Here is a 25043-nt window from a genome sequence, read left to right as displayed (position 1 = left end):
CTTTGTGGTCCGGTCTTGAGTTATTTACATTTGTTTCTTCCAATGAACTGTGGGTTTGACTGTGTACCAGTAAGGTGTCTAGCATTTCCATCTGCTGGAGGAGAAATATACAGCATATTGATGTACTGTAATATAGAGTTCACCTCTTCACACAATCAATTCCTCTGTCCCTTCACTTCATTGATTTATGTTCACTGAAGTCAATATGGAGCCAGTGACTTGTAGAAAATGGTCTGTTTCTATACCTGGTCCTTATACAGTGCATTCGAAGGTATTCATGACCCCCTGACTTTTTCCACATTTTGTTACGTTACAGCCTTATTCTAAAATTGATTAAATTGTATTTTTCTCTCATCAATCGACACGCAATACCCCATAATGACAAAGCAAAACAGGTTTTTAGACAAAGCAAAAACGGAAATATCACAATTACATAAGTATTCAGACCCTTTACTCAGTACTCTGTTGACGCACCTTCGGCAGTGATTACAGCCTTGAGTCTTTTTGGGTATGATGCTACAAGCTTGGCACACCTGTACTTGGGGAGTTTCTCCCATTCTTCTCTGCAGATCATCTCAAGCTCTGTCAGGTTGGATGGGTAGCATCGCTGCACAGCTATTTTCAGGTCACTCCAGAGATGTTCAAGTCCGGGCTCTGGCTGGGCCACTCAAGGACATTCAGAGACTTGTCCCGAAGCCACTCCTGCGTTGTCAGGTTGGAAGGTGAACCTTCGCCCCAGTCTGAGGTCCTGTGCGCTCTGTAGCAGTTTTTCATCAAGGATCTCTCTGTACTTTGCTCTGTTAATCTTTCCCTCGATCCTGACTAGTCTCATAGTCCCTGCTGCTGAAGAACATCCCCACAGCATGATGCTGCCACCACTATGCTTCACCATAGGGATGGTGCCAGGTTTCCTCCAGATGTGACGCTTGGTATTCAGGCCAAAGAGTTCAATCTTGCTTTCATCAGACCAGAGAATCTTCTTTCTCATGGTCTGAGAGTCTTTTTAGGTGCCTTTTGGCAAACTCTAAGCGGGCTGTCATGTGCCTTTTTTTACTGAGGAGTGGCTTCCGTCTGGCCACTCTACCATAAAGGCCTGATTGGTGGAGTGCTGCAGAGATGGTTGTCCTTCTGGAAGGTTCTCCCATCTCCACAGAGGAACTCTGGACCTCTGTCAGAGTGACCATCGGGTTCTTGGTAAACTCCCTGACCAAGGCCCTTCTCCCCTGATTGCTCAGTTTGGCCGGGCGGCCAGCTCTAGGAAGAATCTTGGTGGTTCCAAACTTCTTCCAATTAAGAATGAGGGAAGCCACTGTGTTCTCGGGACCTTCAATGCTGCAGACATTTTTTGGTACACTTCCGCAGATCTGTGCGTCGACACAATCCTGTCTCGGAGCTCTACGGACAATTCCTTCGACCTCATGGCTTGGGTTTTGCTCTGACATGCACTGTCAACTGTGGGACCTTATATAGACAGTTGTGTGCCTTTCGAAATCATGTCAAATCAATTGAATTTACCACAGGTGGACTCCAAGTTGTTGAAACATCTCAAGGATGATCAATGGAAACATTTTAGAATAAGGCTGTAACGAAACAAAGTTGAAAAAGTCAAGGGGTCTGAATACTTTCAGAATGCACTGTATATAACATGTATAAGCAATGTTGCAGTCATAAAGCATTGAAGGCACTGTATTATGGTAGCATGGAGGGGAGCATGTGATATATCTTAAAGAGCCCACCTTATATTCTCAGTCAGTGTTTCTATAGAATATGGTTTGATGGTCTAGAATGCTCATGCTCCTGTTTCCCTTATAACAGCCTACAATAACTTCAGGGAAGTTGTATTGCAACGCTTTAAGTGGTATACTGTTTGACAAAGGAAACATGTTTATACTCCCTTAACCTTCTATATACACTCCTCCTCCCAATATCAATGTAAGGGATTGAAACACGGGGGGCGTAGCAGCTGTCAGTCTAGTGATTGATTTAGCTCAGTCCAACATCTCTTCTGACTGCAGAGCAGACACAGCTCCCTCAGGTGGTGTGATGGAGGAGAAGCCCAGCGAAGATGTTGTCGTTAGGGTCATCAGTCACCAGAGTCCCCCCATACAGTTCAAGGTGGAGCTCCTCTCCCTGCCGCAGCTGTAGGAGACACACACTGGTGACGGGGCCATACGATGCCATCTTGTCCTGATGCAGAGTGGCAGCCAGCTCCCCGTTCTCTCTCCTCAGCCCAGAGAGCGAGGGGCCAGGTTCAAAGTTCAGTGTTAGCACGAAGAGGTAGACCCCTGCTAACGGTGCTTGGAACACCCCAGTGTGAGTTGAGTACGCCTGGCCACTGTTTAGGGATGTGTTCTCAAACACCAGCAGGCTACTGTCACTTGGTCTGCTGCGCTGTATGCTTCTGGCCACAAACATCAGGGGATTGTCCCTCAACTTAGATAGTACTGAAAGAGAAGAGACAGGGAATTATCAGCTGTTCTCTGCTATCTATTCATTTGAACCCTTGCCATAGACACTCACTATACTTATGCTTAGACCATTTATAAGCCTGAAATAAAACATTTTTGTTCACCAGGGGGCAGTCTTGTGTTGTCTATTAGGGTTGCTGGTAATGGTGATTCTCTCAGTAATGCTAAGCAACTATTTTTAACCCATTACTAACACTTACTTGAGGGTGTTGCACTGTATAGATCTCCAATGATGTTTCTTTGTTTAAAGTGCATTCTGATCTTAGTGGAGGTTAGAAAGAAATGTGGCCCAGCATGATAGAGGTACAGGTAACTGCCAAAAGAAACACCAACATAAAGTGTCTTAATAGGGCGTTGACCTGCAAAAACAGCTTAAATGCGCCTTGGCATATATTCTAAAAGTGTTTGGAACTCTATTGGAGGGATACGACACTATTCTTCCACGGGAAATTCCATAATTTGGTGTTTTGTTGATTGGTGGAAAACACTGTCTCGGGCGCCGCTCCATAATCTCCCATAAGTGTTCAATTGGGTTGTGATCTGGTGACTGACAAACACACACACACCCTTTTAACCCCCTATGCTCCTTTTGAGACCCTTCTTTCTAAGTCTTTGGGAGAATCTCAATTGCGTACTGCTCACGTCCTCCTCTCTCCTCGCCTCCTTTTCAAAACCGTTTTGATGAGAAAGCCAGAGGTCCCTCCCCTCTGACCTTCTCTTTCAATGGGTTTTGAAAAGGAGGCAAGGAGAGGACGTGAGGATTATGCAGTTGAGAAAAGGCCACTGAGATCTCTTCTAGCCATGGTAGCCAAAAAAATGGGGAACTGGGCATTTTTAAACATGACCCAAAGTATGATGGGATGTTAATTGCTTAATTAACTCAGGAACCACACCTGTAAGTCGCTCTGGATAAGAGCGTCTGCTAAATGACTAAAATGTAAATGTAAATGTGTGGAAGCACCTGCTTTCAATATAATTTGTATCCCTCATTTACTCAAGTGTTTCCTTTATTTTGGCAGTTACCTGTAGATATGTGATTGTGTGTTTTTGTCCTTTTATAGATTGATGCCTACCTGATGTATCCCTCCTGCTGCGAAGGTTAGCTCTCTCTCCAATATGGTCTTTGATCCCCACTTTCTTGTCGTTGTGCTTCCTCTGTCTCTTCCTTTCCTTCCTCTTCATCAGGGCCCACAGCTGGTCCAGATCCAGGGTGCTCTCTGAGTCGGCCAGCCCCTCTGAGTTACTGAAGACATTCTTAAAGAGCCGCAAATGATTCTCTAGAACCTTCCTCAGCCAGGCCAACTCCGCCTGCATTTTGGCCTTCACATCATCAGAGGCGCTGTCTTTGGTGTTGTTGCAGCTGGCAGGGCAAGGCCTGTACTCCAGCCTGTTGACTTTCTCCCCCAGCTCCTCCACTGCTTTCGCAAGGCTCCACAGGTCACTGTCCGAGTAGTCTTGCCGGTCCTCAGAGGCTGCTGAGTCCATGAGGTGGTCACTCCTCTGGTCTCCACTCCTCCTCTTCAGCCCGCGGGAGGCCAAGTCTACCAGCACAGAGGGCTCGTCTGAGGACGGGACCTCCTCTGCCCGGGCGGCCTCCAGCAGGGTGGTGAGGCTGAGGTTCTGGCCCCTGATCTGCTCCTGCATGTGGTGGAGCCTCTTCTGCAGCGCGGTGATGGAGTGGGCCTCCTGCTCGTGGAGGGGCCAGTCCATGAACTCCATCACCTCATCCCCCAGGAGCATCTCCAGCACGTCATTGTGGCGGATGGCGTCCTTCAACAGAGAGGAAAAGGAGCTGGAGAGGTGGCGCATCTCAGCTGCCAACCTCTCGTCGCTCTCCCGCAGGCTGAGCACGTCCCTCTGGCTGCCCAGGACGGAGGCCAGCAGCTGAGTCACGTTGTGTTGGAGAGTTCTGCTCTTCTCTTGCTCGAAGGCCAGGGAGGCCTTGACGTGATCCAACCCCTGGTAGATGTCCTCCACAGAGGGACCCCAGCGCTCCGACCCAGCATCGGTACTCCCATCCAGGGCCAGCCGGTTGTCGTTGGCCAGCTCAGTGACGTTGGTCAGGCCCTGCTCCAGGCGGGAGATGGAGGCGGTGAATGCCTTGCAGTCACAGTCTCCGGCAGTGCTGACGTTCTGGTAGAACTGTGTGTACAGGTAGTCCATGTCAGTCTCCATCTCCTGCAGCTGCTCCGAGCGGATGGTCAGGTTGCTGGCCAGTTCATTGACGCGGTTCAGCACAGCTACTTTAGCCGCCTCCACCTCCAGGCCTGTCTCCATGAACTGGATCTGGCTGTTCCTCCCCGTCTGGGCAATGTTCTCCTCAAGGCCTCGGAAGCCCCTCTTCAGGTCCAGGACGTTGTCATTGGCCATATCTAGGTCTTCAACCAGGGCATCTACCCTCACTGTGTTGTTGACGACCTTGTTGTCCAGACGGGCGATAGCCTCCCACACTGCTGAGTCCTCTGGAGGCTGCTGGGCCTGACTGGGCTGGACCTGGCTGGGTTCTCTCCTGGCCCCTGGGCTGGTCAGGTCCCTCTGGAGCACTAAGCTCAGACGCTCCTGCTCCAGCTTCATGTCTGACAGGGTGGCATTCATGGACCGGAGATTAACCTACCCGGGAGCCATGAAAGACATGAAGAATGTTTTTCTCACTTAATGCCCATAATTTGCAAGTCTAAAAGGGTATGTTACTAACGCAAGTGAGGAACTAAGTCTAAAAGTTTTTAATTATTAAATGGTTACATCACCATGCCATGAGATCCATTAATGAGGATTCACTGACCTGTAATATCTTGTGGTTGCGTTTGATCTTGACGTCAATGTCTGTCTTGAAGTTGGAGATGTTATAATGCAGCATGGCATGCTGGGAGTGTAGCCTGTCCGCCATCTCAGCTCTATGTCTCTCCAGTTCCCTCCTCACCTCCTTGATGTCTTGGAAACGCTGCTCCAGCTTAGCCTCCAAGGCTTCGGGACCCTCTCCAGCCCCTGCTCCGCGCATGGCCTCCTCCTCTACCTCCCACTGAGAGCTCCGGAGCTGAGCCACATCCCGGGACAGACCCTCGACCTCCTGGGTTAGGTGCTCCAAGGTGCGGTTGAAGCCATCCAACATGGGCTGGAGCTGGGACATCAGCAGGGCCATCATGTGGGGCAGAGGGAGGGGAGATTGGGAGTCTTGGTAGGGCAGTAGAGGGACAGCCTCCACCTCATCCCTGATTGGATCTGGGAGACAAACCAGGAAGTCAGAGCACAATATTTACTCACGTCAATCAGTATAAGGCATCAGAACAAGACACATTTTCAGTTTTAGACATATCCACTTTGTAACTGTGCACAAGGCTGAGATGACCCATGGGGCGGCGTACAATTGGCCCAGCGTCGTTCAGGGTAGGTGAGGGAATGGCCGGCAGGGATGTAGCTCAGTTGGTAGAGCATGGCGTTTGCAACGCCAGGGTTGTGGGTTCGATTCCCACAGGGGTATGAAAAATAAAAAAATAATGTATCGCTCTAACTAAGTCGCTCTGGATAAGAGCGTCTACTAAATGACTAAAATGTAAAAAAAAATGACACCTCAACAATTGTACATCTACATTAATGTGTATAGGAGCAAAGCAAGGTTCCTTTTCAATACCTGTTAGAATGTATTCTCTTGTAAAGGCCATTCATTCATATCAGTTGTGCCATTAGTTCTTAGGAACAGTTATGAGAACCTTTTGTCTCTCAAGAAATCTTCAACCAAAATTGTTTTCAAAGTCAAATGCCAAGCTGCCAAAAATAGGAATAATAACATTTTCAGACCTATATTTGGACATTTAATTTCCCCTATGTATTGGTCTTCCTGACTGAACCTCTTTGTTTACAAGAAAGCCCAGTGATTTATTGTTGGATGGGTTTGCTTCATGGCAGTGTTCTTGTACCCCAGAGATGGCCCTAATGGATGCAATTCCTTTTAGAATGGTACATTCTCCAGGGATTCTAGAAAGTGTGTGTGTGTGTGTGTGTGTGTGTGTGTGTACACGCATGCTTGTCTGTGTGTGTGTGTGTGTGTGTGTGTGTGTGTGTGTACACGCATGCTTGTCTGTGTGAGTGTGTATGTCTGACATTGAATTCCCCCACCCACATGTATTAGCCTCATAATTACCAGACTGATTACTGCTGTGCAGCGAACATTCATGTAAGCTCGCAAGATCACGCCCCTTGCGAGGTTATGCATTTATGCCCCCTGGGAATCAGTCACAGTTCTTACGCTGTCACCCTTATATCTGGAAAGAGTCCAGACCCCCCCTCCAAGCTGTTTCTGTTTGTGCTCTAAAGTGTGATCTATGTGATCAGAGGGCCTTTCATCATTTAGGGCTTGTTTTTCTAATAACATTGGAAAGACTCTCCATTAATTCAGGGAGAAAAAAACTGTTCCCACATGCGGTCCCACTAAGAGGTCAGATACAGTGAGGTCACAATGAGAGAGGAAATCAGGTCGTCCCTGCCATGAGAGTTTTACGAAGTTGGAAGAGTTGGTTGGGTTCTCTAAAAAAATCACACAGATCAAAAGAAGTAGGTAAGTAGTGTTTTCAAATAGATGTGCAGGCTGACATACTCTAGCTAGCCCCTTCACTAATTTCCCTGCTATTCTAAAAAGAAACTTGAACAATAACATGTAGGCCGATTGTCTTTAGTCTGACTTGATGGAAGTCTGATCAGTAATTTGTTCATACAGACTTTACGTCATGGCCTTAGCTTGTTGAGTCTTTCCCAAATATGTCACAGGAAGTGAGAATGTACCACAACAGCAAAAACTATGACACCCCTCACTTTGTGCAGTGGTGTAAAGAACTTAAGTAAAAATACTTTAAAGTACTACTTTTGGGGGGTATCTGTACTTTACTTTACTATTTATATTTTTGACAACTTTTGCTTTTACTTTAATATATTCCTAAAGAAAATAGGGTACTTTTTACTCCATACATTTTCCCTGACACCCAAAAGTACTCGTTACATTTTGAATGCTTAGCAGGACAGGAAAATTGTCTAATTCACACACTTATCAAGAGAACATCCCTGGTCATCCCTACTGCCTCTGATCTGGCGGACTCACTAAACAGTGTGAGTGTTGGAGCGTGCCCCTGGCTATCTGTAAATTAAAAAAACAAGAAAATGGTGCCGTCTGGTTTGCTTAATGAAAGCAATTTGAAATGATTTATACTTTTACTTTTACTTTTGATACTTAAGTATATTTAACACCAAATACTTTTAGACTTTTACTCAAGTAGGATTTTACTGGGTGTCACGCTCTGGCTCCGGGACTTTGTGTGTTGAGCCAGGGTGTGTTCGTTTCGTGGTGTTTTGTTTGGTTGGGTGGTTCTATGTGTTGTATTTCTTTGTTGGGTTCAATGACTCCCAATCGGAGGTAACGAGTGTCAGCTGTCGGCTCGTTATCTCTGATTGGGAGCCATATTTATCTGTATGTTTTCCTGTGGGTGTTGTGGGTTTTTGTTCCAGGTTCAGTCTTTGTCACTGTTGGACTTCACTATCGTCTTTTGTTTTGTATTTACGTGCTTTACTCATTAAAGTCATCATGTTCACTCAACGCGCTGCGTATTGGTCTGCTCCTTCGTCAGACGACCGTGACAGAAAAACCCACCATAAGAGGACCAAGCAGCGTGTCAAGCGGCAACAGGACCCAGCTCCAAAGGATTCCTGGACATGGGAGGAGATTTTGGACGGAAAAGGGTCCTGGACTTGGGAGGAGATCCTGGATGGGATGGATCGCCGTCCATGGAGCGAAACAGTGGAGAGGCGACGGAGAGAGGAGCAACGGGCGTCGGCAGGGCCATCGTCGGAGGGACGAGAGGCAACCCCAAAAAGGTTTTTTTGGGGGGGCACATGGCAGGGCGGCTGGGCAGCAGGAGGCTGCCACAGGGAGACGTGGAGAGAAGGCTATCGGATTACGGGAGCCATTGGCGAGTAGAGGAAGGGAAGTTGTTGCGGCACGGCGTGAGAGACTGATGTGTGTTACCAGTCCGGTCCGGCCCGTTCCTGATCCCCAGTTAAAGCCAGTGGTGTGTGTTCCCAGTACGGACCGGCCTGTTCCTACTCCACGCATCAAGCCCACGGTGTGCGTCGCCAGTCCAGCCCGGCCTGTTCCTGCTCCACGCACAGAACCTACGGTGTGCGTCGCCAGCCCAGCCCGGCCTGTTCCTGCTCCACGCACAGAACCTACGGTGTGCGTCGCCAGCCCAGCCCGGCCTGTTCCTGCTCCACGCACAGAACCTAAGGTGTGCGTCGCCAGCCCAGCCCGGCCTGTTCCTGCTCCACGCACAGAACCTACGGTGTGCGTCGCCAGCCCAGCCCGGCCTGTTCCTGCTCCACGCACAGAACCTACGGTGTGCGTCGCCAGCCCAGCCCGGCCTGTTCCTGCTCCACGCACAGAACCTAAGGTGTGCGTCGCCAGCCCAGCCCGGCCTGTTCCTGCTCCACGCACAGAACCTACGGTGTGCGTCGCCAGCCCAGCCCGGCCTGTTCCTGCTCCACGCACAGAACCTACGGTGTGCGTCGCCAGCCCAGCCCGGCCTGTTCCTGCTCCACGCACAGAACCTACGGTGTGCGTCGCCAGCCCAGCCCGGCCTGTTCCTGCTCCACGCACAGAACCTACGGTGTGCGTCGCCAGCCCAGCCCGGCCTGTTCCTGCCACTCGCACCAAACCTACGGTGCGCGTCGCCAGCCCGACCCGGCCTGTTCCTGCCACTCGCACCAAACCTACGGTGCGCGTCGCCAGCCCGGTCCGGCCTGTTCCTGCCACCCGCACCAAGTCTACGGTGCGCGTCGCCAGCCCGACCCGGCCTGTTCCTGCCACTCGCACCAAACCTACGGTGCGCGTCGCCAGCCCGGTCCGGCCTGTTCCTTCTCCCCGCACTAGCCCTGAGATGCGTGTCCTCAGCCCGGTACCTCCAGTTCCGGCACCACGCACCAGGCCTACGATGCGCCTCAGACGGCCAGAGTCTGCCGTCTGCCCAACGGCGCCTGAACTGCCCGTCTGCCCAACGGCGCCTGAACTGCCCGTCTGCCCAACGGCGCTTGAACTGCCCGTCTGCCCAACGGCGCCTGAACTGCCTGTCTGCCCAACGCCGTCTGAACTGTCCGTCTGCCAAGCGCTGCATGAACTGCCCGTCTGTACGGAGCCTGCAAAGCCGCCCGTCTGCCATGAGCCTTCAGAGCCGTCCGCCAGACCGGAGCCGCTAGAGCCTTCCGCCAGACAGGATCAGCCAGAGCCTTCCGCCAGACAGGATCAGCCAGAGCCTTCCGCCAGACAGGATCAGCCAGAGCCTTCCGCCAGCCATGAGCAGCCAGATCCGTCAGCCGGCCATGAGCAGCCAGATCCGTCAGCCAGCCATGAGCAGCCAGATCCGTCAGCCAGCCATGAGCAGCCAGATCCTTCAGCCAGCCATGAGCCGTCCAGCCAGGATCCGCCAGAGCCAGCCAGCCAGGATCCGCCATTGAGTCCGGTGCTGTCCCTTAGCCCGGTGCTGCCCCTTATCCTGGTGCTGCCCCTTAGTCCGGTGCTGCCCCTTAGTCCGGTGCTGCCCCTTAGTCCGGTGCTGCCCCCTTAGTCCGGTGCTGCCCTTTAGTCGGTGCCGCCCCTTAATCCAGTGGGGTTTAGTTGGGGGGTGGTCATGTGGAGGAGGCTACGTAAGCGGGTAGTGACTTTGGTGGGGTGGGGACCACGGCCAGAGCCAGAACCACCGCCGAAGAGGTATGCCCACCCAGCCCTCCCTTGTTTAGCCTTATTGAGGCGCGGTCGCAGTCCGCGCCTTTAGGGGGGGGTACTGTCACGCTCTGGCTCCGGGACTTTGTGTGTTGAGCCAGGGTGTGTTCGTTTCGTGGTGTTTTGTTTGGTTGGGTGGTTCTATGTGTTGTATTTCTTTGTTGGGTTCAATGACTGTTCAATGAGTGTCAGCTGTCGGCTCGTTATCTCTGATTGGGAGCCATATTTATCTGTATGTTTTCCTGTGGGTGTTGTGGGTTTTTGTTCCAGGTTCAGTCTTTGTCACTGTTGGACTTCACTATCGTCTTTTGTTTTGTATTTACGTGCTTTACTCATTAAAGTCATCATGTTCACTCAACGCGCTGCGTATTGGTCTGCTCCTTCGTCAGACGACCGTGACACTGGGTGAGTTTCACTTTTACTTGAGTCATTTTCTATTAAGGTATCTTTACTTTTACTCAAGTATGACAATTGGGTACTTTTTCCACCACTGACTGTGTGTGGCTATAATATGAGACCTCACACTATATTAGGCTCTCTATATCACCATCCCACTGCAGATTACATCATCCACACACAATGTATTGGGGGGGCATTTTTTACAGAAGAAAGAGAGGATTTCCTGAGAAGGAAGCTGTAATGAGTATAAAGGGGGTGGGGGGGGGGGGGGCACTAAACTGGAGGTGTCACTGCGGAGGGATGGAGTTGTGGAAATGCTCCCCATAGATGTACGTATATTTTCCCTGGTCATGCCTTCCCCCAGTCAACTGTGGGTTATTTACTGCACTTGTCTAAAGCCTGTCGATTCTCTCAGAGGATGTGGATGAGACAGGTAGTTGACCAGACAGTAGTGCATAAATAACAGCTGGGAGTGTTAACATGCCAGACAGGAGCTTAGAGAAATAGGAGTACTTCACTGTCAGTGTATTAACATTTTGTATAAACATTAACATTGTATTAACAATGGCCCATTCCTCACAGTTTTTTTTATTGACTATGAGATAGTGAGTGAGTATGTGTGTCCAATATGTGTCTTTGCATGAGGGTCTCAAAGAGGTTGATAGATGGGTTTAGGGGTGTTGATGATTACCCTGCTTCCTTTTCATGGCCCTGATTTTAGGGGCGTTGATGATTACCCTGCCTCCTTTTCATGGCCCTGATTTTAGGGGTGTTGATGATTACCCTGCTTCCTTTTCATGGCCCTGATTTTAGGGGTGTTGATGATTACCCTGCCTCCTTTTCATGGCCCTGATTTTAGGGGTGTTGATGATTACCCTGTCTCCTTTTCATGGCCCTGATTTTAGGGGTGTTGATGATTACCCTGTCTCCTTTTCATGGCCCTGATTTTAGGGGTGTTGATGATTACCCTGCTTCCTTTTCAGGCCCTGATTTTAGGGGTGTTGATGATTACCCTGTCTCCTTTTCATGGCCCTGATTACCTCCTGAAGCACAGTCACAATCCTGGCATCCTAACTTTTTCCCAGTGTGAATTAACATGATGTTAGTACAGTACTAGTGATTCTAGGGTCCCAACTTACCTCCATGGTTGAAGTCCCGCTGGTGGTGGTTGGGGTAAGGGTTGTGGGGGTGGTCGTAGCCATGGTGAGGGATGTGCTCCTGGGCCTGTCGAGGGTATGAGGGGGACTCTGTGTGTGTGTTGTTGTTGTCAGCCTCTGAGGCATGGGGTTCGTACAGAGGATTCTCCGACACCTGGAAGTCATTCTGCTCCCTCTCAGCCTGGTGGGTGAGTCTAGACTGTGCACCTAGACAGACCGATAACAGACAGATAGATGGTATGTTAGGAGAGGCTTTCATTCAACACAGTGGCACAGAGTAGAAGCTGTGTCTCTCTGCCCTGACCATGAGAACCATAGCCTTGGGTGAGCTCTCTGTCCCCCACTTCTGACCCAACTTCAGCCAACCCTGTGTGTGTGCTTGATTAGTGTGTGTAACATAATAGCTACTGGACTCCAGTAGTCGTGAAGAATTAATTATATGAGACCTTTGCGGTTTAGGAAGCCCTCTCAATGAGGGGCGTGGAGGGACTGAGAGCGGACCAGCCGATAACGGGGAACTTTACGTCTTTATCTTGGCCTAGAACTGGCCTAAAAGGGCAGAGGGTTATTTTTAGTGTCTCAGCTCCTGCCTGTTTTCAGTATTTTTTCTGCATGCCTGCATATGTGTTTGTGTACGGGTGACTCGGTGTGTTTGGGCTCCTAGCTATATGTGTGGGGTGGGATAGGGTCACACCCCCTCTACAGCCTAGCTTGATGCCTTGAGAATTGTCACACACCCTTTCCTCCCTCCCCTGGGAGGTGACGAACTTCCCACAGCCTGCTATAGCTTTTACACAAATGCTTGTTCTCCTGGCCCACTGCCGTTTCCTCGGTTTGTTCAGTTTGTTTGAGTCAGAGAAGGCGGCACGGGGCGTTTGATTGAAGGCCAGCTCACCCAGTCACCCCCCCACCCCCAACATGTAAACAGACGGGTCAGATGAGCAGACCTACCTGTGTGGTGAGGCTCAGTGTCTCCTGGATGTGGTCGTCCTGCCAACGTAGGGTCCGCCGGGTCAGACACATGGCCATCAGCCACTGAGGAATAGAGGGAGGGAGAGAGAAAGAGGAAGCGAGAGGAGAGCAGGAGCGCAGGGAGAGGATGTTACTTTTATTGGTTCCACCAGCTTTCGTAAACACATGATTTTCTCAGCCGGTCTCTCTCGCCGAGTTAAGGGCCATTTCACAGACAGGAAATCTACTCGAGATTTGTCGCTGAACGAAAAGACCCTAAATCATACTATTAGTAAAAAGAGTCCGAGCCAAACTCATCAAGTAATCCAGGAGAACGTCTAGAGTAGGCCAGTGGAGGCATATTGCACCGTAAGGTTACTTCTTATGCCAAAATGCAATTACTAACACTCAACTGTTTTGATGCTCATTGACTTATAGGGGCCTACAGTATACAGCATGTGTGTATCAGTTGTGTCTAGCTCTGTTTCAGTACCTGTTTCCTCACAGTTCTCCCCTCCATGTCCTGGGCAGCACCTCCACAACAGGGCTGTGAAGATCTTTTGCTTCTCTCTGTACACTGGCCGGGTAGAGAGCTTGTACCTAAACACACAGAAAACAAGGTTACAAACACACACACACACATTGGTTTTCGCCTGAAATTGAACTGATGGATCGTAAATAAGATATTATTATTGTTATTATATGAGAATGCTGCATTGAGCAATGTGCAATGCAAGGGGATTTGAGTGTGCATTGTCAATCTGTAATGTAATGCAGTGTACTGTTAACATGTGGTTGAAGTTGACGTTTGAATGCACAGTGGGCTGAACTCACATGACAAGTTGGCAGTCAGGCGTGCCATTGGGACAGGGGCTCTGGGACTTGATGGTGTACTGTTCTTTGCCACAGGATACAGCCATGGTTTCAATGCGGCGGTGCACGAATGCACACCAGTTTCTGGAAGAGGACACAAGCATACAGCGTCATTCCTTTGATACTGTGCAATATCTACACTACCTTTCAAAAGTTTGGGGTCACTTAGAAATGTCCTTGTTTTCCATGAAAACATACATTAAATGAATTTGGATAGGAAATATAGCAAAATGAATAGGAAATGTAGTCATTGACAAGGTTAGAAATAATGATTTTTTTATTGAAATAATAATTGTGTCCTTCAAACTTTGCTTTCGTCAAAGAATCTTCCATTTGCAGCAATTACAGCCTTGCAGACCTTTGGCATTCTAGTTGTCAATTTGTTGAGGTAATCTGAAGGGATTTTCACCCCATGCTTCCTGAAGTACCTCCCACAAGTTGGATTGACTTGATGGGCACTTCTTACGTACCATAGGGTCAAGCTGCTCCCACAACAGCTCAATAGGGTTGAGATCCGGTGACTGTGCTGGCCACTCCATTATAGACAGAATACCAGCTGACTGCTTTTTCCCCTGACTGTTCTTGCATAGCTTGGAGCTGTGCTTTGGGTCATTGTCCTGTTGTAGGAGGAAATTGGCTCCAATCAAGCGCCGTCCACAGGGTATGGCATGGCGTTGCAAAATGGAGTGATAGCCTTCCTTCTTCAAGATCCCTTTTACCCTGTTCAAATCTCCCACTTTACCACCACCAAAGCACCCCCAGACCATCACATTGCCTCCACCATGCTTGACAGATGGCATCAAGCACTCCTCCAGCATCTTTTCATTTGGTCTGTGTCTCACAATTGTTGTTCTTTGTGATCCGAACACCTCAAACTTCAATTCGTCTGTCCATGACACTTTTTCCAATCTTCCTCTGTCCAGTGTCTGTGTTCTTTTGCCCATCTTAATATTTTCTTTTTATTGGCCAGTCTGAGATATGGCTTTTTCTTTGCAACTTTGCCTAGAAGGTCAGCATCCCGGAGTCGCCTCTTCACTGTTGACTTTGAGACTGGTGTTTTGCGGGTACTATTTAATGAAGCTGCCATTTGAGGACCTGTGAGGCGTCTGTTTCTCAAACTAGACACTCTAATGTATTTGTCCTCTTGCTCAGTTGTGCACCGGGGCCTCCCACTCCTCTTTCTATTCTGGTTAGAGCCAGTTTGCACTGTTCTGTGAAGGGAGTAGTACACAGCGTTGTACGAGATCTTCAGTTTCTTGGCAATTTCTCGCATGGAATAGCCTTCATTTCTCAGAACAAGAATAGACTGAAGATTTCTGGCCATTTTGAGCCTGTAATCGAACCCACAATTGCTGATGCTCCAGATACTCAACTAGTCTCAAGAAGGCCAGTTTATTGCTTCTTTAATCAGCACTACAGTTTTCAGCTGTGCTAACATAATTGCAAAAGGGTTTTCTAATGATCAATTAGCCTTTTAAAATGATAAACTTGGATTAGCAAACACAACGTGCCATTGGAACAAAGGACTGATGGTTGCTGCTAAAGGGCCTCTGTACGCCTATGTAGATATTCCATTAAAAATCAGCCGTTTCCAGCAACAATAGCCATTTACAACATTAACAATGTCTACACTGTATTTCTGATCAATTTGATGTTATTTTAATGGACAAAAAAATTGCTTTTCTTTTGAAAAACAAGGACCTTTCTAAGTGACCCCAAACTTTTGAAGGGTAGTGTATGTGTAATGAAACAGGAAGCTGGGAGACAGCTGAGGGGTGAAGGTCAGTCTGTCTTCCTCCTGGGCTTACAGCTCTCTCTGTCTTAACGGCTACTGCTGCTGTCTCACAGTTTGCTTGTTTGCAATTCTGTGGTTATCCTTCCTGTTTCTACAGGTCAGGGCTACAAACATAACATCCTCTCCAGATACTGACCACTGGACTTTCCCATAACTTAACAGTCATAATGCATAGTGTTCATTTTCATTTATCTTGATTTAGAGTTAACAGGGCCCAAAATAAAAATCCATTCAGCAACATCTGCCTTTTCATCCAACCTTATTTGGGTGCTGTTGGACTCTTGAAGCACGTATTGTTTGTGTGTTTCGGTGGCATACATTTCAAAAGACGTTTCCCAAATATTTTTCTTTTTTACAGTTGCTTTGTCGTTGAGTTGTCTTATCGCTCCCAGTGCAGTCACCCTCCTGACCCCTATCTACCCCCCATTACTAATGGGCCTTTTACTGCCAGCTTCAGTTCTCAGGCCTGGCATGGTGACTCACCCACCTGGTTCCTCCCAAGGGTAGCGCTGAAAGAATGATTCCCTGCTTCCAACTCTACCTTCTCAGCACATACAGTTGAAGACGGAAGTTCACATACACCTTAGCCAAATACATTTCAACTCAGTTTTTTCACAATTCCTGACATTTAATCCTAGTAAAGATTCCCTGTCTTAGGTCAGTTAGGATCACCACTTTATTTTAAGAATGTGAAATGTCAGGATAATAGTAGAGAGAATGATTTATTTCAGCTTTTATTTATTTCATCACATTCCCAGTGGGTCAGAAGTTTACATACACTCAATTAGTATTTGGTAGCATTGCCTTTAAGTTGTTTAACTGGGTCAAATGTTTTGGGTAGCCTTTCACAAGCTTCCCACAATAAGTTGGGTGAATTTTGGTCCATTCCTCCTGACAGAGATGGTGTAACTGAGTCAGGTTTGTAGGCCTCCTTGATTGCACACGCTTTTTCAGTTCTGCCCACACATTTTCTATAGGATTGAGGTCAGGGCTTTGTGATGGCCACTCCAATACCTTGACTTTGTTGTCCTTAAGCCATTTTACCACAACTTTGGAAGTATGCTTGGGATCATTGTCCATTTTGAAGACCCATTTGCGACCAAGCTTTAACTTCCTGACTGATGTCTTGAGATATTGCTTCAATATATATCCACATAATTTTCCTTCCTCATGATGCCATACATTTTGTGAAGTGCACCAGTCCCTCCTGCAGCAAAGCCACCCCCATAGCATGATGCTGCCACCCCCATGCTTTACGGTTGGGATGGTGTTCTTCGGCTTGCAAGCGTCCCCCTTTTTCCTCCAAACATAACGATGGTCATTATGGCCAAACAGTTCAATTTCTGTTTCATCAGACCAAAGGACATTTCTCCAAAAAGTACGATCTTTGTCCCCATGTGCAGTTGCAAACCGTAGTCTGGCTTTTTTATGGCGGTTTTGGAGCAGTGGCTTCTTCCTTGCTGAGCGGCCTTTCAGGTTATGTTGACATAGGACTCGTATTACTGTGGATATAGATACTTTTGTACCTGTTTCCTCCAGCATCTTCACAAGGTCCTTTGCTGTTGTTCTGGGCTTGATTTGCATTTTTCGCACCAAAGTACGTTCATCTCTAGGAGACAGAACGCGTTTCCTTCCTGAGCGGTATGGCGGCTGCGTGGTCCCTTGGTGTTTATACTTGCATACTTTTTTGTACAGATGAACGTGGTATCTTGAGGCCTTTGGAAATTGCTCCCAAGGATGAACCAGACTTGTGGAGGCCAACAATTTTCTTTCTGAGGTCTTGGCTGATTTCTTTAGATTTTCTCATGATGTCAAGCAAAGAGGCACTGAGTTTGAAGGTAGGCCTTGAAATACATCCACAGGTACACCTCCAATTGACTCAAATGATGTCAATTAGCCTATCAGAAGCTTCTAAAGCCATGACATCATTTTCTGGAATTTTCCAAGCTGTTTAAAGGCAAAGTATGTAAACTTCTGATCCACTGGAATTGTGATACAGTGAATTATAAGTGAAATAATCTGTCTGTAAACAATTGTTGGATAAATTACTTGTGTCATGCACAAAGTAGATGTCCTAACCGACTTGCCAAAACTATAGTTTGTTAACAAGAAATTTGTGGAGTGGTTGAAAAACAAGTTTTATTAACTCCAACCTAAGTGTATGTAAACTTCCGACTTCAACTGTACGTAGCACCTAATGACTGGCCAAAGGCATCTATAGGCTGGCTTTCTTTTCAGGACCTTCACACTGCTGTCTGCATATCTAATCAGGGAAATTGTATTCACTTTTATTTTCCAGCAGAATTGTTTGATTTCAATGAATTCCACAGGTATTTATCTATCTCAGTTTCTGGAGACTTATGCCATCATATTCCATTTGAACCCCATGACCTTCATTTGCTACAGCGGCTCTCCCCTTCTGACCCTCCCTAACCAGCACAGCACTGCACTGAGCTGTGCTAACCTGTTCCAGACCCAGACTGTCCAAACAGCCCATTAGAGAAGATGAAGGATAGCCAGGGGTCAGTCTACATCACAGCAGGGGTCATCTCACCACCAGCCCCTGACCCAGGTGAAACAGGTGTGGAGGGGGGATGGATTTCACTGCTCCTGGGTGGCCCTGTCTGAGACAAACCCCACGCCCCCTTGTCCCTCGCAATCAGGACACGATCAGACGTGAGGTCATCAACGAGGGAAAGCGTTGACTGTAAACACCAGGCGAGCAGGCGGCCCGGGGCCCCTCAAACTGATGCATGTGGTGGGGGGAGCGGTTAGTGTGACACGTCAGATCTGGTGTTTAGTGTTTTTTCTGGCTCACCTTGCTGAACCTGTGACTCAGAGACCCCATGTGGATGGAAAGGCAAGGTGAAGTGGCTGTTATGTTTTGCCAAACCACTCCCTTCCACTGTGGTCTGTAGCATTGTATGGAGGGGATGCCGGTCAAGGGTTAATGAACTCTTCATGTGTGTGTTTATGTGTGTTTGACTGTGAGTGTTTCCTAAATAGGACAAGCTCTATCTGACCTAGCTCAACCATTCAAGGTTAAGAAGAACTTCTAGACATAGTTATGTATTCTCAGCGTTATCCCCCCTCTCTGTTCCTCAGTCATGGTACAGGCCGTACGACTCACAGGACCCTGTATTGGAAGATCCTCAACATGAGTGTGTCATTGGCTCTCCAATCCACCACCTCTGTGTCCAGGCCAGACCAAACAAAGACCCTTGAAGCTTCAGCTGCAGAGGAGTGGAGAGGATTAAACCAAAGTCCTTAATCTGTTTCCAAGACAACAGGTGGTTAACAACCAAGTGACCGCATCATTGTGGCCCTGATATTGGAGTGTAGCCAAAGTCCTTCACGTATTGCACAGACACACGTACCACCACGGCTTGTTTGAGACTTACTCTATACTGCAGAGACTGAGAATGTGTAGACCGGAGACATTTGACCTTTACTGATGAGGAGAACAAGAGGGTTCACCTTTTCCCTCACTCCGATCCAAGCCTGTCTTTCTCTTGGCCCAGTTAGCTACAAATGCATGCGCTCTGTAAGAGGGAACTCATGCTGAATAAAGAGTTAGTGGGGAGGGGTGTCACAACACAACCCAGCACTCATCTCAAATTTCATAAACTGAGAGAACACGGTCTCTTGACCCCCTCTAACAGTCTCCAGCTCTTCCACAGTGTTCATCCCTACACAGACTAAACAGTGCCACAACAAAAAAGCTAGTCTAACAAATGTTGAGTACATGAGGATTGCCATAAGAAAGCAAATACAAGGATAATTTTTCCCTTCCAATACCAAACAGAAAAAATATTGAGCAATATCCTCGTTCAACAGGACTGAATGTAAACTCAGAGTGTGGAATGTTTGGTGAAATGACTAGAGGGTCACTGATACTTTGACTATTTACCCCCGTACAGTTTGATTTGGCCTCTAGTGTGTCACAAACTGTGTTCTGCACTTGAGCTCGTCTTCGAAATTTCACAATAGAACAATATTATGCAATTTTTACAATATGGGAACATTGCGGTCTGGCGGCCCCTGCTCTTCCTGTCATCACAAGTGAAATGTGCACTCACTTTCTGGCAGATAAAAAAGTACATACTGGATTCTTACCAGCCCCCAGCAGTGGCAATGTGGTTCACAAAATTCTAGGAATTAGGGTTCCCCCACACTGCTTGGTTGAAAAGTTGAACATTTTCACTGGAAATTCCCATTTCTCAATGTGAATTCCAATTTGTCAATGACCTCTTGACATCTACAATATTTGGTCCTTCCATGCTCAACCCCACCGCCGTGCTACTCGCTTGGCAGAGTCAGAGCTGCCCCATGTCACTTCCTCTTGGTCTGCTGTGACATCATTGAGGGCCATCCCTGGGAGAGCACAATAGCTGTGTAATTACCTCCTGTAGGCCTACGGCTCCCATCTCTGGCTTTGACCAGGAAGGAAGTGTCTGACGCTCTCATACATCGTAACCTACTCCATCCTGGGACACTCTGCCATGCAGCATACCCACGGGTATCCACATGCGCACACACACAAACACAGACAACACACACAACATACACACATTGGGGAAGATGTAAGAATCCCGAATCCTTATCCCCAGTCACTTTCTACAGCAAATACATTTGGTAAACCCTCACACAGCTCTGTCATACAGCTTTGGTGGTGCGTTTCTCTATCATGGTGATATGATACTAGAGCTGTGTTCACACTGCGACACTGGCCTCTCCCACAGTCTAATAATGGAGGTCAATGGGCTTGATTAGGCCTCTGGCTGGGAGGAGAGCCGAGGTTGCCAAACAGGGCTAACCAAGTTAGCTAAGAGGCTCTGTAGTCTTTGTTCAAGGTTGAAGAGTCATGTCATAAAGCTAAATCAGATTTTTTTATAGCACTAACAATACCAGACCCAGATACTCCATTTGCAAGATAAATGAAGAACTAATACTAACAGAAGAGCTTTGTTTTTGGTTTCAAAGCCCAGACTCCTATTTGCTTGTTGCTTATACAGTACAGCTGGCCTGGATAACACTGTCCCCTTTATGCTGCGCTGTGGCCTTTTTTATTTTTTATTTAGTTCAAGAAAAGCCACATTGTGTCGGAGAGTGTTCAAAGTGTGGACCCTGACTGCTGCAGATGATGTTGATTCAGAAACAAAAGAGAATATAACCAGATGAGTATGGGGGCCCTGTTAGCCATTGAGTCGACATGGACTCTGAAACCCTACTGTACACAAAAGGCCTTTGTGACAATACCACTGGCAGAGTGGCCGAGGCCAAGCACACTGAGAATCAAAGCTGATTCCCTTAGGCCATATTTTATGACAGTGAGTCAGAGAGTGAGGGTGAAGTGAGCATAGCATCAACAAGCAGAATTTGCCACACATCCATTCTAGACACGCAGCCATTCCTGCTTCATTGGTGGTGGATCGGAATGCCCTTTTTCCGAGGGGTCCGAGACGGGCCGCTGAGGGATAGGAAGGGAGCGGATGAGACGGAGTTTCCGCTCTGGAAGCTGGAGCTGGGAGATGTAATCAGCGGAGGCCGCAGCAGAGCCTCCCGCGAGGGGGGACAGTACAGCCTCAGAACCCCTCTATGGACCCCAGCAGGAGGGCCAGGCTTTAGACTTGGACATGTCTTGATTTCATTCTTTTAGCGTTTCTTCCTATTATGTTGATTGTAATGATAGTGCGTAATGAAAGACATTTATTAAATATGATAGTCGTAAAAGGACAGTTAATTATGCATTGCCATTAGCAATGATGCTACAGATAGTGCACTCTAGTGTGTGATGGATGTACCATGTTGCATTCAAATATATGAGCAGAATTAATTAAAACAGCTTAAGCAGTTAACTACTCCTCCCTCATACTTGCCTTGTTCATGGCTTCTTGTATTGAGTTGTTTAGCCTGTTGTCTGGGCCTGCTCCACTTTGCTTCCACACAGTTCTGTTCTGTTTGCTAGCTACAATGTAGTAGTCCACAGGTCTACAATACATTCCCTCCCTGTCAGTGGCCTTTCAGAGCTCCCCATGCGTACCAATGGCCCAAAGCCTCAGGTCAGCCGTGAGCCGTCCATCCCAACGCCCCTCGTATATCCACATTCATCGCCCACCCCCTGGGTTCTAACACACGCGTTGTTCCATACCTGGGTCCAGCAGCGTGTAGAATGGAACATCCTCAGACCCAGCAGCACAATGTCTGCACCACCGGAGGGAATTATCCTAGCACCGTAGCACACACACACACACACACACACACACACATCACCTAGACCCTGAGCACTCGCTCAGGCAGTATACACACCAAAAACAACCGGAGCTGCTACATCCTGGGGATGAAAACATGCCAAAAACACTGTACTGAAAACCATTCAGCACTAAAATAAACTGAGATATCTGACCTGTTAGTCAGTGTTATTCATATGCTAAAGGTACTCAGACACTCTTGGAGGACAAATAGAAGTTTGTAACAAAAATACATTTTGAAAAGAAGAAGAATAAACATTTTTTCCTTTGCATAGTCAGTGCTCTTTAGATGTAAGGAGTATTCAGTTACTGACAAATTGAAGTTTGCAGAAAAATGTTTTTTCTATTCTTAACAACCAATGTGTTTTCCCTTTACAGACTCCAAGGCCGAAGTGCATAGATTTTTTAACAATGAAGAGGAAGGACTCGCCTGAATACCTTTCACATATCCATTCTAACCATGAACCTGGGTTGAATTCAGAGGTAGCAAAAGACAGTATACTTTTTACATTGCAGAGTAAGAGCTCTTCACACACTGACTGAATATACCTCTCTTCACAAGGTGAACCTCCCATTGACCCCCAGCCTCCTCCGCCACAAGAGCCTCCAATGAAAATTGTCCATCAGAGATATCACAGGTCACAACCGCACGCTTCCCGGCCCAAACCTGCACTCCATTACAGTAATGGGGGTGACACACAAGAAAAATAAGGTATTCTTTGAATAACATCGTTAAGTAAACGTTTAAGTGGCTGCTCTTAAGGAGGGCTAATCGCTGGCTGTTTGGGCTAGCTCCTCAGGGAGCACATTATCGGGGGATCAGGCAATTTGGGGTGTAATGTATGTATCTGGGTTAGAATAATGACTGTGTCCAGTAACCGTCTGGAGCAAAGATCGGGCTCTGCCAGCAGCTTGGGCTTCGAGCACAAAGTACAGGAAACCTATGGCTCTCTTATGGCTTTCTCTGCAATTAAGATGAATTACTATTGATTAGGCTTGGGTAATGATAACTTGGCTATATAGAGAGGAAAACCATTTCAGCCTATTTATGACACACCGAGCCAGTGAAACCATTGCAGTTTGTGTACAGACTCATTCTGCTGAGGGCACATAAATGTTTGCTAAAACACTTTGCCTTTGTTTAGTTTCCCCATCAGCTCAAGCTTCGTGCTGATTGCATAGGAAGATTAAAGAGATACCAAATGTTTCCACATAGGAGAGGTCGGAAAGAGTTGAATGTGCTGAGAGGGAAAAAGCCTGCAGGAAGACACCCCCATTTGAAACCCATCCCTCATAAAAGCCGTATTTCTAGGCATTTGTGAGCTGCTCCAGGTTCTCAACCTGGGTGGTAGCTGCTATTACATACATGCTGGTAGACCAAACATTTAATGTTCTGTTTGATGTGCATGCTGTGAAAGTGCATGTGTGTGTTTGTTGATCCACAGGTGGTGTGTTTTTCTACTCCTATAGATACTTGTCTGCACAGGCTGCCTATCAGCTGAGAGGTGGCTCGCTACTGTGAACAAACACTTACCCGGTGCGGGCTGGGTAGCTCCCTCCTTCTCCTGGTGGAGGTGCTGTCTCCTTGGGCAGCAGACCCAGGGGGTGTTGTCCAGGACCAGCCTGATGGGGTTGCCCATGTGGTCCGTGCCCCACGGGGTGGTGGGCAGAGCCAGGGACATCAGGTCTGTGGCCATGGGGTCCATTCCTCTGGTGGGGGATGTCAAACTCCCCAGGTCCAGGGTGGACACCCACCCCCTGGGTATCCCAGCCTCCTCTCTCCACAGGCAGGTCTTGGTCCTCTTCCTCCACCTCAGGGTCTCTAGCCCTAACCTCACAGTGAGCCGTCACCATCAGCCCCAGCACCAGCAGCATCAGTTCCCCGAAGGCTGTCATGTCTGCTTCCCTGCCTGGTCCTGATCTATCCACGCTAGCTAGCTGCCAAAAGTATCTGAGGCCTCTCCGGGACTGCTATTTGTTTTTAAAGAGTTGGTTTTGGAAATACCCCGCCCCATCTCCAAAAATCACCCTCCTCCTCCCCAGGCTCAGAGTCCCCTCCCCCTGTTCCCCTCACTCACATACACATACTCGCACACACAGATGCACTCACACCCTATCTCCCCTCCTTCTGAAGTTTTCAAAGCCCTCCAACAATCCTCGGAAATGAGCCTCCCACCCACCAGCCAGTTCCCTATGGAAAGGTCGCAGGCTCTGGAACAATGAGCCTGGCTGTGCGTCTCTCTTCTCTCTCAGGCCCTCAGGCTGGAGGTACTGTTAGGATCCCCCCCACCACCACACACACAAATACACACAAACACAAATGCCGCGCGCACGCACACACACACACACACACACACACACACACCAGCCGGGCTGTTGAGGAAGCAGACCCATTTCTCTTGGCAAGTTGGCAGGTCACTGGAATTCTAATGTTCTTATCACCTCGCCTCTGTCTCTCTTCCTCCGATTGGCAGAGTGCAGGAAAAGGATGTTAGGGGAGAGAGAGCGAGGGATTGGACATTATTTAAAGGAGTGTAAAGGGGTGTTAGCCAGAGGATATAGTGAATCTGTCAAATGTATCTGCATGGGAGAGACTTCAGACTTTTCCCTCTGGTTATCTCTGTCTCTATGCATCAGGATCACAAACTGGCCCATATGAGTAATCACCTTTTAAATATTTAGTGGGGTTCCCCGTTTCACTGGCAGCAGTGTGAGAAAGAGGAGAGGAATGACGTTATGACCATACATTGTTTAGCTTAAGGATGAGTCACTGTTTGAGTTGAAACTGTATCGCCATGGAGACAGATGTTCCAGCAGTTGAGTGGTTGTAGTGAAAGTCACCTACCATGGTAACACTTCTGTATGAGTCTCAGTGACAGTGTTATTGTCACATTAACTTTAAGAGTTGACTTGGAATGTGTGAAGTTGCTGTGCGTATCTTCCCCAGTGTTTGGGACAGACTTGTTCGCTATAGTATGATTTACTGTGCTCCTTAACATGGATGGCCTTGTAACTCTTTAGTAGCAGCAGGACCTGGGGACATCTGAAGTGCCTCCCTTATGTATAAGGAGAGACAGACCGTGGAAGCCCATTAAAATAGACAGACTACCATGACCATATACAGCACAGTACAGTAAGAGGCTGGGACAACGTAGGGTCTGCTGCCCTAGATTCTGACCGTTGAAAGGAAAACAAAAAGAAAGGAAATGTTTTTCTTCTTCTCCATAAGAACTTAATCCACTTTACTTGTTTGCTTCCAGTTGTAGCTCTAGCAGTGGGGGGTCTGTGTGATCGTAGACTTGATTTGGTGTTCTTGGCTGCAGCCGAGCAGCGAGGGACCCCAGGGTAAATTATGAGCATAGAGAGAAATTAGTGTTCCCTGGATCATCAGCA

At 47.9% G+C, this 25043-nt stretch overlaps 1 protein-coding gene across 1 annotated transcript; it reads right to left on the bottom strand.

Annotated features, from left to right (window-relative positions):
• Nucleotides 1-1619: 1619 nt before the first annotated feature.
• Nucleotides 1620-23590, bottom strand: LOC121553725 (multimerin-2). Its single transcript, XM_041867060.1, has 8 exons — nucleotides 23185-23590; nucleotides 13566-13688; nucleotides 13225-13331; nucleotides 12732-12815; nucleotides 11763-11987; nucleotides 5251-5687; nucleotides 3542-5078; nucleotides 1620-2444 (listed from the first exon to the last, which is right to left on the bottom strand). The coding sequence occupies exons 1-8, from the start codon at nucleotides 23544-23546 to the stop codon at nucleotides 2032-2034; spliced, it is 3288 nt and encodes a 1095-aa protein (XP_041722994.1). The 5' UTR covers nucleotides 23547-23590; the 3' UTR covers nucleotides 1620-2031.
• Nucleotides 23591-25043: the final 1453 nt, after the last annotated feature.

The sequence above is a fragment of the Coregonus clupeaformis genome, chromosome 37 (assembly GCF_020615455.1).
Source record: "Coregonus clupeaformis isolate EN_2021a chromosome 37, ASM2061545v1, whole genome shotgun sequence".
Lineage (NCBI taxonomy): Eukaryota > Metazoa > Chordata > Actinopteri > Salmoniformes > Salmonidae > Coregonus > Coregonus clupeaformis.
This window is presented reverse-complemented; position numbering and strand designations above follow the sequence as displayed.

Excerpts from the sequence above, each read along its gene's own strand:
- LOC121553725 (XM_041867060.1), bottom strand. The coding sequence starts at position 23,546 with ATGACAGCCTTCGGGGAACTGATGCTGCTGGTGCTGGGGCTGATGGTG. Across the intron at positions 12,816-13,224 it reads GGAGAACTGTGAGGAAACAG|TGGCTGATGGCCATGTGTCT; the intron begins GTACTGAAACAG and ends TCTATTCCTCAG. Across the intron at positions 11,988-12,731 it reads CACTGAGCCTCACCACACAG|GTGCACAGTCTAGACTCACC; the intron begins GTAGGTCTGCTC and ends CGGTCTGTCTAG.